Below are 14,121 nucleotides of genomic sequence, written 5' to 3'. Positions count from 1 at the left end.
GGTAATCCCCCTCCCGCGAGGGGGCAGTGACGTGAAAGAACGACGTCGTCACCCGAGTCGCTTTGGATTCTTATGCTTTCGTCCGATGGCCATGGTCCGAAGGTGGTGGGCGAGGAGAGGCTGCACAAACCGCTGCACATATTATAACATTCGTACGAATCAGAAAAAAAAAGGTCTTATATGTGAGCCACGGGGGAGGTGAGAAAAGCCCCGGAGACCAAAATAGAAAAAGGAAGTAGCGCTGGCCCCGTCCCCAAGAAACGAAAGGAAAATCTCCCAAGGAATCAAAAACTATGGCCAGCTCCTAGCTGCCTGCATCATCAAATAAAATAAAAAAAACAATAAACGTGTGGAGGCGGAGCGGGCTACGCACGCACCGTCGCCGCTTTCGGACTCGGAGCGCGCGCGCACGCGTCCGTCGGGCATCCACACCGCCCCCGCCCCCGCGACCGACCCGACCCAACCCTAGCCGCAATCCCCGCCCGTCCCGTCCTCCGCGCCCGCCGATGCAGACGGAGGCGCGGGTGGGCGGCGTGGCCCTCGACGGCCGCGGCGCCGTGGCGGCCTCCCGCCGCCAGGAGCAGCAGCAGCAGCGCCACATCGGCACCGCCGCGCACCTCGCCGCCGGCGGCTTCGCCGGCGTCGTCAGCAAGACCTGCACCGCGCCCCTCGCCCGCCTCACCATCCTCTTCCAGGTAAACAAACAAACAAAAAAAAGGCTCCCCTCCCCCCCTTTCTCCGGCGTTATCGTGTGTGTGCTCAGAGGGGGCGTGGGAGCGAAATATCTTGCTTCCGCAGCCGCGAATTTGTAGCCCGAGGCGGGAATTTCAGAGCCCACGAAGCACCGCCGAGGACTGGTTAGAGCCGTCCGTCCGATTCTACGAGATTCTGTGCCTAGGACATGATTTGAGTTGACCCGAAAGGAACCCCCCCTTTGAATGTGTGCGATTCCGCGTGCCCTGACATCCAAGGAATTGGGGGCCAAAAAGCATGGGGAAAACGTCGGGGGTGTAGCAATTGCAGTTAATGTGGTGGTTAATGTGGATTTCCTTCTTTCTCGGGGTGCCGGCGTGCTTCTTCTGGCTCCACATGTAGGATCTTTGAAACGAATTGGATGCTGATAATGTCAACCTAGTTCCCTGAATGTGATATATAGATTCTCCCCTCGCTTTTAACCGATTGCCGCAAACTGTACAACCTTGGTTGACAGTCATGAACCATTATTGTTGTTCATCTGAAATGTTCTGCGTATTTAGTGTACATTCACATTCCAACGATAAACCTTAGCTGTAAATTTATTGTACTCTATGCTGTTCATAGCTACAAAATGGCAATCTCTTGAAATGGATATGAACCTAGCAATATAATATTTTGTGTCACATAACCCATATGTTGGGATTGTAACAATTAATGTGGTTATCTGAGCAGGTGCCGGTGTGCTTCTTCTGGCTTAACATGTGGGCTTTTCAAAAGGATTTTCGATGCTCATAATATCAACGTACTTCCTTGAATGCGACATATAGATTCTTACCTCGCTTTTAACTGATTGCCCCAAACTTTATATCCCTGGTTGACAGTTATGAACATATAGTGTCGAATAATCGTCCGAAGTGAAACCTTGGCTGTGAATTTTTTGTATTATATGCTGGTCATAGCTTCAAAATTGCAGTCTTGAAATTGTTCATGAATACAAACCCAGCATTATTATTTTTGGGTCACATAACTCGTATGTTAATGATAAAGTGTGTTGTATGAGCTTGTGACATACTGATCCGACAGGTGGCAGGTATGCATTCAGATGCTGCAGCTCTAAGGAAGTGTAGTATATGGCACGAGGCTTCGCGGATTGTTCGAGAAGAAGGGTTCAGGGCATTTTGGAAAGGCAATCTTGTCACCATTGTACATCGATTACCTTATTCCGCCATGAGCTTCTATTCATATGAACGATACAAAAAGGTCAGCGCTAAGTTCCAGTTTGTTAACTTGTAAGATTGTTCATGGCTTTATACTTTTTTGTTATAGTTTGATGATTTTTGAATGACGATTGCAGCTTCTCGGAATGGTGCCTGGCCTGGATGACCCAAATTATGTTAGTGTTGTACGTTTGCTTGGTGGTGGTCTAGCGGGAGTGACAGCTGCATCTGTAACTTACCCGTTGGATGTTGTTCGAACTCGTTTGGCAACTCAGGTAATGTTTTTCTTCCTTTTGTGAATAATACGTCACCAATCAATCAATCTAACTACCAGTCAGAACTTAGACCATCTTTAGATTCAACCTTCACAATGCAGCTTTACAGACCAAAGAAACAGATTTTAGTAAGCTAACTCATTAATTCGTTTGTGCTTTCTAATTTTCCAGAAGGACAGGCCTGGTGCAGTGGTGAAGTATTCCCCACTTGTGCCAAGAGGTCCTGGATTTGACGCGGCCTCTCTGCATTGCACTGTGCAGGGGTAAGGCTTGCCTCATATAATCCTTCCCCAGACCCGACCTGGTGTGGGAGCTTCTAGCACTGGGTCTATCCTTTTTAGTCCTTCCTAATTTTCCGCAGAAAACCACTAGGTATTACAAGGGCATCTTTCATATGTTGTCTGCAATTTGTAGAGAAGAGAGTGGCAGAGGATTGTATAAAGGCCTTGGACCTATATTCAACTTAACCAATGATGTTTGTCTTCTTTTTGTGAATAACAATTAAAACCAAATCAACCAATTTAACTTCCAGTTGGAACTTACAACGTCCTTAGGTTCAACTATCATGCAATGCAGCTTTACAGACCAAAGGAACATCATTTGGTAAGCTAACTTTGCCCTCTCTAATTTTCTGCAGAAAACCACCAGGTATTACAAGGGCATCTTTCATACGTTGTCCACAATTTGTAAAGAAGAGAGTGGCAGAGGATTGTATAAAGGCCTTGGGGCCACATTATTGGTAAGCCGCATGCTTCTACTGAGAATGGTTTTTGAGTTGACTTGCCAGTAACTTTTACGAGTTACAGGGAGTTGGACCGGGTATAGCAATCAGCTTTTATGTATATGAATCCTTGAGGTCTCATTGGCAAATGGAAAGGTGAACATCATTATTTAGCTTTGCTGCATATTTCCTTGGCTTCCATTTCTATTTTGTCGGATTCGATCTGATGGATGTGGGCTTATATGTATCAGACCGAATGATTCCAATGCTGTCGTGAGCTTGTTTTCTGGGAGTCTATCTGGTATTGCAGCGTCGACAGGTAAGTGGCCTTTGATACCTAATGGCCTTAATCGTTGTATATCTTACATGACTCGGTTTCCAATCTCCATGGTAAATGGTACATTCAATATTGCAGCTACATTTCCTCTTGATCTTGTAAAGCGACGTATGCAACTACACGGGGCGGCTGGGACATCGCAAGTCGAAAAATCAAGCATAACTGGAACCATCCGTCAAATCCTTCAAAAGGAAGGTCCTCGTGGCTTCTACCGAGGCATAGTCCCCGAGTACCTGAAGGTTGTTCCTAGCGTTGGAATCGCCTTCATGACCTACGAGGTATTGAAGAGCATGCTCTCCAGCATTGATGGGGATGATGAGAACTAAGGTTGCAAACCGGCTGCGTTACCTTTTTTTGCCGCCCTAGGTTACTACTGTAAGACCACAGTGTATGAGAGTGATTACAACATGCCTTTGCCAGGCAGTTTTGTAGGTGTTGGTAGGATAAAGCAAGCTTTACCTGAGGTTATGTTGTACCATAGGCTAACTATAAAGAGCAAACGATTGAATCCGTTTTCCTGTGAGCGTTATGCTCTGATCCGTCGTGGAATGTAATGCCATTTGCAAGGAGAAGACTCCAAAGGTTTAATGGATTATGTGTAATTTCAACTGCACCATTATGTTCTCATGGAAGCAGCAAATGTGGCTACAAAGATAGAAAGAACATATTGGGGAGCCATTTTGTGTTGACGCAAATCGATGAGGTATACATATTAATTTCATTAATCAAGACTCAACTGATTTGCTGAAGAACTAAAAATGCCATCACCTGTCTACCTTCAGGTCTTAGAGCAAACATGATTCGTACAAAATGAGAACCTCCAGCATCAGGTTCACACACTTGCCACATCCAAATACAATCATCATTCAACCGTTGTTCCAGAACCTTTTACATGCTACAGTATGATTTTGTCTGCCATAATTTTTGCAGACCGGACTCTAAAATGTTGAAAAGATATATCAAAACACATTCGCAATTATTGCTGTGAGTATGCAGCCAATAAAATACAGCAAATATTACTGTTCCAACCGGGGATCTGGAACCCATGGCTGCTGCTGCTGCTTCTTCGAAAGCATTTTTGCGTGTTGATTTGTTTTCCACGAATTTGACGGATGGCATTCCATGATGAAATCTCACTAGCGCTCGGAACATTTGTCGAAACTCGCCACGAAATAAACGAAGAGCTTTTGTTCTTTCACGAGCGCTCAGAATCACCTTGCCCTGCACGCGGCCCATTCGCCAGTATGCATGTGCCAGTTCGCTTCCGAGTTGGGCCGCCGGCCCATTCGCCAGTATGCATGTTCGCTTCCGAGTTGGGCCGCCGGAGGAAGAATCCGCTTGCCCTGCGCCCGCCGGCCCATTCGTGCCACCCCGCGGTGGTTCCTGTGGCTCGCCTCGCGGGGGACAGCAGCGAGGTCGAGTTTATTAGTCCCACCTCGGCTAACGAGAGGGGTTTGCACCGGTTTATAAGGCCGAACCTAGCAGATAGACTCGTCCCTTCGGGGACATCCGATAAAATTGGAACGATACAGAGAAGATTAGCATGGCCCCTGCGCAAGGATGACACGCACAAATCGAGAAATGGTCCAAATTTTTTTACCATTTCCCGCGCAGGTCCCTTGCTGGACTTACAGATACGCCCCTGAAACTTTACTTTCACGCCCTCGTTTCTTGCTGGACTTACAGATACGCCCCTGAACTTTACTTTCACGCCCTCGTTTTCCTCGGAGATTACAACTAGGCCCCCTTTTTGGTTACTACTCGTCTCAAAATAAGTGTCTTAACTTTATACTGTACTAGCTATAGTATAAAATTATACTAAGCTTAAGACACTTATTTTGGGACGGAGGAAGTATTTGTCTCTGTTCTCCGCGCCACCAGGTCATAATTTTCTTACAAGTAGGTCCCCACTCTATTGTAATATCTGATTATATATAACGAAGTCTTGTTGGAGCTTCACGAATTGGCCCTCCACTTCTTCTTTTTTTTTTGATAGAAGAAAAGTGTATGCACCGTGTCGTGATGTTTCTTTATTTTTACGATTTATAACTTTTTCTCCATTTCGGTGACTGACTTGCCGTTGGATGATGTTTCACATAAGTCCCTTCCCTTTTCTTGGAGGCTTTTCAAAATGGTCCCTCTTATCCTTTACCTTCTTTATCTCCCATGTGAAAAGAGGGGGTTCCATTTCGGTGAGTGACTTTCTGCTGGATGATTTTTCACATATGTCCCTAGCCTGTGTTTTTTTCCTTTTTTGAGGTTTTTTAAAATGGTCCCTCTTGTCCTTTACCTTCTTATATCTTCCATGTGAAAAAAGAGGGGCTACGACACTAGGGCTAAGCGAGTGTCGAGATTCTTCATCTGCACCCATCATCAGAACCCAAAATCTCTTCCCTTGTTTTCATGGATGTACAAAAAGTTACATACACAGCTCACTTTTGTACAGGTCGGCACACGCAAACGCAACCAAAATCACTCAAAACTCAATACAAGGAAAAAAAAACCAGCCAGAAAAAAAGGGAAAGGAAACCGATTTTTTATGTACCAAAAAAAATATCAAGCCAAAACTGTGGTATGCACTGTAGTATATATCACGCGCTATGTACATCACCAGAAACATATTCAGGCTTCAAACGGGGAGCCATTCTTCTCCTGGATCAGCGGCGGCAGATCCATGTCCGCCATGTCCACGTGCACCATCAGCCTCGCGACGTCGTCCACGGAGAACGGTATGCTGCATCAAGGGATAAACGCCGATTTTTTTCGAATGAATGAATGGGGGAAGCAGATTCTAGAGTTCCAAACAGGGCCAGAGAAGTGGACAGAAAAGAAGGGAGCTCGGAACCTGAAATCATCGTCCAGGAGGAAAGAATTGATGTCATCTTGCACCGATGGGCTGCTTGATCCTCCGATCATCTTAGCCCGCATGCTCGACACCACCTGCGGTATCAACGGATCATTGTTATCCACTCCCGAGGAATGATGAGAGATGCATGCGACCTGCAAATTCTTGTTGAGATCGTGTGTGTTGGAGTGGCATACATCTGATGGGATGCCCAAGGTTCCGAACTTGTCGTCGCAGTACATCGTGCTGATCCGGTATAGTTGCTGCATGCTGAGTGCCTGTTTGCAGGACGTAAATGTAGTACCCAAGAAAATTAATGAAATGGCAAGGATGACCATGATTAATAAAGCAGCAAGGATGATTAAGGTCCAGACTTACCGGGCAGAAATCGTCGGTGATCTCTTTGAGAGACTTGTTGTGCTTCTCTTCGAGTATTAAGAGCGTGACCGCCTGCCGAATATGCTTCAGCTCATCCCAGGATGAACCTGCATACTGTTTACAGACGAAGGAAGGTCGGTTACCTCCTGTGAGATTTGTAGTGAAACGATGGGGGAGAAATGTTGTCACCTCTTCGGTTAGCCAGTGGCACCAGTGCTCCAGCTCATCCAGCCCTGCTTTGACATACTCCCCATTACTGAATGAGCAGCACTCGCGCCGTAGCAGGAGACTGCAATTGACCCAAAAATATATATATCATTTGAGTTCATCTGTTCAATGTTCATGGCACTAGTTTTGACAGACATGAATGAATAAAGAGTAGTACAGATGCTGCACGTACCTGTTAAATAGTTGCACATTGATGAATGAAAATACTTGGGTGAACAACTTGCAGATCAGGAATGGAGGCACCTGCAAATGCGTTTCCGAGAAAGAATGTGAAATGAGACATGTTTCGAATAACAACGGCAGCCGGTGATATAGTTCTGGTGCATACATAATTTGATTTTAAAACGTTGAGGGAATTCGTCAGGATCTTGATAATGCTCTGCCAGTGTGCCATGGAGGCTTGCTGTGCCATGTCTGTTCCTTGAGAGCCTGCTTCTCTGGGGCTGACGATGAATGTTCTCGGTGCCTAGAGAAGGTGTTTAGTTTCATCACTTAGCCTTTGATCTTCCATCAAATGCTAATGAAAATTAGCAGACCTGCAGCGCTTACCTGAATACACAGACCAAGCAGAGACGACAGTTCCTTCTTGAGGTCGTGCCTGATCACTCCATAGACCTTCTCCAGCAATGCCGTAAGCTGTTGCTTGAAAGCAAGAGCTGGGTACTTGGCTTCAACCTGGGAAATGTCAGTCAGTGCACCGACCAACCGTCCATCGGAAACTGAACGCTCAGGGTGACCAGGAGCTTGGTTTTCCTGGAATTTTCCAACTCGGTATTGAGTACATAATTCCAAGTTCATTGATAACATCAGCTAACGAAGAAGCTGAGAAGTTCTACAACATGATTACCTTTGGTGAGTTGAGGGACGATGGTCTTCGCCTCTGACGCGCCAATGCAGCTGAACCAGTAGTTTTGAGTGTCCTTTGGAGAAGCAACAGCAGTGTGCATGAATTGGATAGCCAATATGCTAATGTTTCGTTGCTGTCTCGCGCCTTGCAGGAAAGGGCAAAACATCATGTCTCCATTTTCTATGTCCATAAGAATTAATGCCACTATGTGTGCCATTGTCACGTACCTCAATTGCAGCACTTATCTTCTGAATAATGCGGTCAAAAACTGTGGTTCTATCCTCTTCAAATGATCTCCAGTGGACCAGACAGCGGTAGATGAGGTATGCAGCGATAGGCCTACCGGTCGAGAATCCCAGATCTTCAGATATACACTTGATCAGCAGCTCCTAGATTTTCAGAAGCATTAGAAATGTCGCAAAGGCGCATCACATGAATTGTGATGCTGTTACAGGCTTATCCAAGAGTTCAGAACCTGAATCCTACCTGCTGCTGCTTCTCAGCTTCAGCATCATTTGAACCAGGTAGTTCAGCATTGTCATCCTAGTTAAGAGATCCCACAGGGTAAAATTAGCAACACATCCCCTAAAGATATTGATCAACCTAACTGTAGGACCATACATACGTCATGAATATCGCCGTTCCTGTCCACTATCATAGGCTTAATGGCACCATTTGTTGTTTTCTCATTCAATGGAGTTGCCTGTCAACATGCACAAACATGTTTTAGTATACTGATGATCATGATTATAGATAGAATGCCTTTTTGTTACACGTACCTGAAGATCATGTGCACTTTGGTTTTCACTAGACTTGACAGAAGGGATCGATGCAACAGCCTGCCTAAGCATTCTGTTTTCTGCTTCGAGGTCGGAAGCTTTCTCCTCCATCCTGTTCAACACCATGCAAAGTATTGGAAATCTCGATCATTAACTCACAGGAAAGCTAGCATGCATTGTGCAACACGGTAAATATGCAAACAAAAATTGCAACCTTTTGACGGAATCTTGCAGCGTCTTGTTCTTAATCTCCTGAACTCCAAGCAACCTAGCCAATTTTTCATTCCTCAGTTCAGCCTTTGCCAGGGCCTTCTTGGCGTCAAAGGTGGCCTGCATTTCTGCTCCCAGCAACCCCTGCAGCACGCACACAAAGATAAAAATAAAAGAGCAAGAACACATTAGTCTTTGTATTTATCTGGACTGCCCACATGTCAGAAATTCATATGAGCGAACCATAGCACATTGTACAAATCTCTGGATGGAGCATTGGCGTGAGAGATCACCTTGAGTCGGTCGACTTCAGCGTTCCACGAGTTAACCTTCTCGGCGTCCTCCACCCACACCACAGTCTCCTTGATCACCGGAGGCGCTTCCGCTATCGCCTTGATCGCCGCCTCCCGTTCGGCGATGACCCTCACCTCTGCGTCCTCGACCGCCTGCTGCAGCACATCCACCATCTCATGCAGCCTGCAGATCTCGTCAAGCCTCTCCCTCTCAACGTTGGCCTGCACATTTCAACAAATTCAGACAACAAACCACCACTCAAGCGACGAGGAGTGCAAGATGAGGAGTCAAGACAGGACCAGTCTGAGCTCGCCGAGCTGCCTCCTCGCAATGCTCTGCCTCCAGGCGCACTGGCAGATCACCGAGGCCCTCTTCATCGCCAGGTAGCTCAACAGCGCCCTGTGCGTGCGCCATTGCGCCTTTTTTTTTACAGAATGTTTTTTGTAAGAGAACTGCAACACACACCAACAGCGGTACCACTACTATAGTTGACTGCATTATGTTAGTTACCTGGATGTTCACGGCTGCTCTGGTCTGCCGCCGGAGAAGGAGGTCGCGGCGAGCCGCCATGGCACGGAACGCGGCCTGCACGGTGACCGCCGCGGCGGCGCGCCGCTGCAGCCGCGACTTGTGCCATGACAGGTAGGAGCGGCGCAGGTTCTTCTGGACCAAGAAGGCCAAGAGGAGCAGCAACGCCGGGCGCCCCGCCACCTGCCACCTTGCCAGCCAGCTATGCCTCTGAACAAACGCCTCTGCAAAACACAGACCAAGGATCGAAACGTGTCACGAGCGAGCTTGATCGACGGCGGCAATCGACAAAGAACGGTAATGGGATCGGTCGATGACTCACTGAATAGAAGCTGCAGCCAGGCGACAAGACGCCGCGCCGGGCTGTCCGCCTGTGCGCGCGCCGGCCGGGCGATCGCGGCCAGCTCCCTCCTCCGGTCTCCGTCCATGATCTCGACGAGGTTCCTTCTCCTCCTCCTTCTTCTTCTCAAGAAGTTGCAGGCGGATCATTCATGGATCTGGGTGGTCAACAGACGGAGTTACACGATCGAGCAGGTAGGTGAGCATGAAAACATGATCGGTGATGCCTGCCGCTAGCTTACCAGCGCGCGAGATGAGATGCGATGCTCGATCTCATGAGCAGAGATCGCGTCGTCTTGCAGCAGCAGCTTGCAGCTGCATCCTGCCGGCCTCTCCCAGCGGCTCTGGTTGGCTACTTTCCCTTGGCTTGCCTTGCACTGACCCAGACTTTTTCTTCGCGATGGAACAATGACGTGCCACCTCAAAACATTTATTTTTATCACACAGGGAAAATGGAGGAAGGGGTAAAGAAAATCTCTAGTTCCAGACTCCAGTGAAGCCAAGGAGCGCCAGGTTCTGAACAAATTCAGAGTTTGTACAGAAAATCTAGTCAAGATCGATGTAGATTTGGCTGAACCGGAGATGCAGAGCAGCCATGGGGTGGATCAGGGGATGGGGTACCTCTCTGGGAAGAAGGTGGCGGGCTCAGCGGGCGAGCGCCTGAGCGGACCGGGCAGGCAGGCCGCCGGCGTCAGCGCGGCCCGGCTGGCGGCGGATCGAAATCAGAGAAGGCGCGGCGTGGCCAGGCCAGCTCGCTGGCGGGGTTGGGTTGACCCCTGTGCGGGGCTGCGTTGGGGACGAGCAGAGGGGAGGAGCGGCGTAGGATTTTGCTGGGCAACCACCTCAAAACATTATTACTCCATGGGATGGGAGAAAGCTTCAGGCTTTAGTGGTGGTGCGCGCCGACTATGACAGCGAAACCCGCATTCCTGATTACATGGAAGCTTACGGAGGGATTTGGCAAAGTTTTGGTAGGCCAGAGTGCCTGCCTGCCTGCCTTCCACCGCTCGCCCCGATCCGGTGTGCCGCCGCCACCTCGACGGAGGCGGGAGAGGAGGTGGGGGTGGGGGTGGTACGTCATCATTTGCACGCTGTATATCTTGGACCCTGTTAGCGGGCGAACGTTCGTCAAAAAGGATGGCACATGCGAACGATGTCGTGGCGGGTTTAGTGGCGTTTTCTTCGGGGAACATGGTAGTTTTTTTTTTTTTTTTTTATATTGGAGGAGGCAATTTTCGTTAAGAAACTATCGCCGTTTCATCTTTCCTGAGAACTAAAGCTGCTGTCAAATGGCGTTCATTTGCCACACCCCAAAAAACTCAGGCTCAGTTGGTAACATTACCGTACATCTTTTAACAGGTGCACGTTATTAGAGAAAGGAGGAGCATTCTTCTCTCCATATTTTGTAGGGTGAGATGATATGGTTTGTTCTCTATAGTTGGGAGATTAGTGCATCTTCAACACAAACTCTTAAATAGCCCATGGACGTGTCCGCTTGATCGAAATGCCGCAAACCAGATGCAAACCGAGGGGCTTTACAAGAATCCGAACCGTCACAAAGTACGCACCCAGCAAATGGTCCCACTCAAAACCACTACCGTGCGGACACTTCCCTCACCGCCAAGTCGCCAACTGTTCCGTGCCACATCCGTGGCGATTCAGAGTAGACGTGACCGTTTTGCAGCATGCTAGCCTGCTAGCCCTGAGCGCATGTACCGCGTTCAATGCCAATTCAGAGCGACGCCGTTGAACTAGGCCTCCTATTGCATTGAAGCCGCTTGTCGTTGAACAAGCATGCCGGCCAAGAAACAAACCGCCTAGGCCCGGATTCAAACAGGTGCCCCCTATATAAACATGGCAACATATAGCACAAACTGCACAACATACGCTTCTTCTTCCTGCTCTGTCCATGTCCGAAAGCGTAATGACGACCATGGACTTGGGTTTGCCTTGGCAACGTCTGGCTGGCCCGACGTGCACAACGCATATATGCAGGACTGTCTCTTGGCTCACTGGAGGAGAGCTCGAAGGATGACGACCGCAGAATGGAGGAGGCGTCCGAATAGTGGCGGACCTAGCGCTATGGGCCAGGGTGGGCCAACAGTGTAATTGTGCATGTAATTTATTTATTTTGCTATGATATAAGTGTCATTTCCTAATCTCAGGGTGGGTCATGGACCATCCTGTCCACCCTTTACCTCCGCCACCGCGTCCGACGATGAGGCCAAGCACGGCCCGTGCTCGTGCCGTTGCCTCGGTCACCATGGAGCAAACACAGGCGCTCTACAAGGCCATCATATTGGAGGAGGAACCGTCGATGCATCCTAAGCCGCCGGTCTCCATATTTTGGATGATGAAGGGGGAGCATCGGCACAACCTCCGTCTTGTCAAGAAACACCGGCTTGTGAAGGGACAAATCATCGTGGAACACAAGAATGAGGATGCCGTCATGACTATGGTCACAGAGAATCCGGGCTTTCTAGATGAGCAGTAGGCGTTGTACCGGCCCTAGTACAATGCCCGCGACATCCTCATGAACTGAGTAAATTGCATGTAAGTATCACAATTGCGGCAGTACGTGCAGATTAGTACCAAGTTTGGTAAAAAAAATCATGTCAGTACGAACTTTGAGGCGAGCCGTTGCAGATCGAACTAAAACAACTGTTTATACGTATTGATGCCGAAACTGACCGGTCGGGCCTAGCTGTCACGTGCCACGGTGGCCAATCGACGCGTGCCCGCGCGCTATCTAGGCTGAGCCCGACTCGGTCCGTCTTAGCCCGGTCGGCGTCTCCTCTCCTCCCCACCCCAACATTCTTCCTCCTCGCTCCTTTGTTCCCTCACAACCGCCGTTGCCGCCATGGTTTTCGAGGATGAGAGCAGCGATGACGAGTCGAGTCTCCCATACATGCACTCCTTCATGTCCTCCACCAACGGGCTTTACCAGGTAAGATCATTCGAGCTAGGGTTAGACATTTGATAGTTTTTCTGTTCAGGTGGTTTTTGATTTAGGGATTTCATTTGATTGCTTTGTTCCTCGTCCTCTGCACCTTAAGTGAGTTTGTATTTAGCTTGTGCAGATCCCAGTTGCACTTGAGGACCCAGATTACAAGCGACTTGAGCTATATCTAATGGTTTTCTGTGAGAAGCACGACAAGGCATCGAAGATACATGTTGCATTTGAAGGAACAGACACAGGAAGAAGGTTCTTAGCATGTTTAGAGCCTGTAAGTTTAACTCCTAGTTGATAAGTAGTAATTATGTACATGATTGTGTCCTTGACACTGGCAATTATATAGTTTGTTTACTTTGAAGAAATGATTGTGTCCTTGATGGCAAAGGCTATATGTTAGTGTATATGCTCAGTGGAGTGTTTGTATGCCCTTGTAGCAATTGTAGAGCTATATTTATTATTAAATAAAGTGCATATCATATTGCTGTTGAACAAATAACAACATAATTTTGGAGCTCCAATTGTTATCCTAATAAACTCCATGTCATGTTGTTGTTAAATAAACTCCATAGCATGTTGCTATTTAACAAGACACATGCCTTTTAATTTTGGGATGCACATGTTGTTATTTTGTGGCTAGGTTCAGTTTACTATTGTATGAACTCAGTAGCTCTTTTGCTCTTTTTGCAGGAAGGTGATAGTTGTGGTTTTTTTTTTGAATGGGTTGATCACGAGTGGCCCATAACAATGCAAAATGCATTGTTGAAGCTTTGGGAAATGTTTGAAGATGCAAAGAATGCTAGGGTGACTGGTAATCTTGAAAGTGCTTTAACTATTCATTATCTAACAGCAGAGAAGAGCACTTTGGATGCCAACTATGACAAGTTAGTTAAAGATGTGCATGAAACGATGGATTTCCACGAGGCAAGGGTGATTGATTTTAGTTATCTGCAGTCTAACCTAACCTATCAGCAGCAATGCAGAAGTGAAGTGGTGGCTGATATGAAAGGACAAATGGCAAAGAAAGATGCGGATCACCAACATCTTAATGACAAGTATCAACTCCTGGTTAACTTGACAAGAGCTCAAGCCACTATCATCCATAACTCGAAGTTGAAGCATATGAAAGAGAAGCAAGTGCACAGTGAAGCTATGATGAAATTGGAGTTGAAGAATGCAGAGCTCACAAAGTCCGAGGAGAAGCTTACCCAAGAGAAGCTAAAGTTGAAGTTTCAGATTGTTGATCTGCTAATGGGAAAGGAAGTGCTTAATAAAGAGAAGGGCCAACTGGAGCATCAGATTGCTGAGCTCATGAAGGGATAGGAGAAGCATATTGCAGAGAGGGGCCAGCTGGAGCTTCAGATTGCTGAGATGATGAAAGGAGAAGAGAAGCTCAAGCTGAAGCTCAAGGGGATCCTTGTTGGGTAACGTAGCATAAATTCAAAATTTTCCTACGCCATATTCAGATCTTCCT

At 47.6% G+C, this 14,121-nt stretch overlaps 2 protein-coding genes and 1 non-coding gene across 4 annotated transcripts; 2 read left to right on the top strand and 1 right to left on the bottom strand.

Annotated features, from left to right (window-relative positions):
* Positions 1–444: 444 nt before the first annotated feature.
* Positions 445–3,859, top strand: LOC123442632 (mitochondrial substrate carrier family protein B-like). The gene is made up of 7 exons (XM_045118736.1): positions 445–695; positions 1,780–1,956; positions 2,051–2,188; positions 2,826–2,927; positions 2,995–3,065; positions 3,161–3,228; positions 3,325–3,859. Exons 1-7 carry the CDS (start codon positions 507–509, stop codon positions 3,570–3,572), a joined length of 993 nt encoding a protein of 330 aa, XP_044974671.1. The 5' UTR covers positions 445–506; the 3' UTR covers positions 3,573–3,859.
* An 880-nt stretch (positions 3,860–4,739) lies between these two features.
* Positions 4,740–4,842, top strand: LOC123445902. The gene has a single exon (XR_006631255.1). It is a non-coding gene; the product is annotated as a U6 spliceosomal RNA (small nuclear RNA).
* A 780-nt stretch (positions 4,843–5,622) lies between these two features.
* On the bottom strand, positions 5,623–10,701 carry LOC123442631 (myosin-17-like). 2 transcript variants are annotated; one of them, XM_045118735.1, is made up of 20 exons: positions 10,316–10,701; positions 9,937–10,210; positions 9,678–9,852; positions 9,338–9,579; positions 9,127–9,246; positions 8,827–9,048; positions 8,538–8,677; positions 8,324–8,435; positions 8,170–8,247; positions 8,031–8,087; positions 7,772–7,933; positions 7,545–7,688; positions 7,247–7,450; positions 7,026–7,163; positions 6,870–6,940; positions 6,659–6,758; positions 6,470–6,583; positions 6,289–6,369; positions 6,092–6,186; positions 5,623–5,980 (listed from the first exon to the last, which is right to left on the bottom strand). In XM_045118735.1, exons 3-20 carry the CDS (start codon positions 9,781–9,783, stop codon positions 5,869–5,871), a joined length of 2,298 nt encoding a protein of 765 aa, XP_044974670.1. In that variant the 5' UTR covers positions 9,784–9,852; positions 9,937–10,210; positions 10,316–10,701; the 3' UTR covers positions 5,623–5,868. The 2 variants fall into 2 exon arrangements, with proteins under 2 accessions (XP_044974670.1, XP_044974669.1); XM_045118734.1 differs by lacking the exons at positions 9,937–10,210; positions 10,316–10,701 and having other exon boundaries at positions 9,678–9,871.
* Positions 10,702–14,121: the final 3,420 nt, after the last annotated feature.

This window comes from Hordeum vulgare, chromosome 3H (assembly GCF_904849725.1).
Source record: "Hordeum vulgare subsp. vulgare chromosome 3H, MorexV3_pseudomolecules_assembly, whole genome shotgun sequence".
In the NCBI taxonomy this organism is placed as follows: domain Eukaryota; kingdom Viridiplantae; phylum Streptophyta; class Magnoliopsida; order Poales; family Poaceae; genus Hordeum; species Hordeum vulgare.
This window is presented reverse-complemented; position numbering and strand designations above follow the sequence as displayed.

Bases quoted from the DNA above. Each gene is read 5' to 3' on its own strand.
- LOC123442632 (XM_045118736.1), top strand. From the start codon at position 507: ATGCAGACGGAGGCGCGGGTGGGCGGCGTGGCCCTCGACGGCCGCGGC. The intron at 2,928-2,994 runs GTAAGCCGCATG...TACGAGTTACAG, and splicing joins GCCTTGGGGCCACATTATTG to GGAGTTGGACCGGGTATAGC. The intron at 3,066-3,160 runs GTGAACATCATT...TATATGTATCAG, and splicing joins TCTCATTGGCAAATGGAAAG to ACCGAATGATTCCAATGCTG.
- LOC123442631 (XM_045118735.1), bottom strand. From the start codon at position 9,783: ATGGACGGAGACCGGAGGAGGGAGCTGGCCGCGATCGCCCGGCCGGCG. The intron at 9,049-9,126 runs GTCCTGTCTTGA...TGAAATGTGCAG, and splicing joins AGCTCGGCGAGCTCAGACTG to GCCAACGTTGAGAGGGAGAG. The intron at 7,689-7,771 runs GTACGTGACAAT...CTTTCCTGCAAG, and splicing joins AGATAAGTGCTGCAATTGAG to GCGCGAGACAGCAACGAAAC.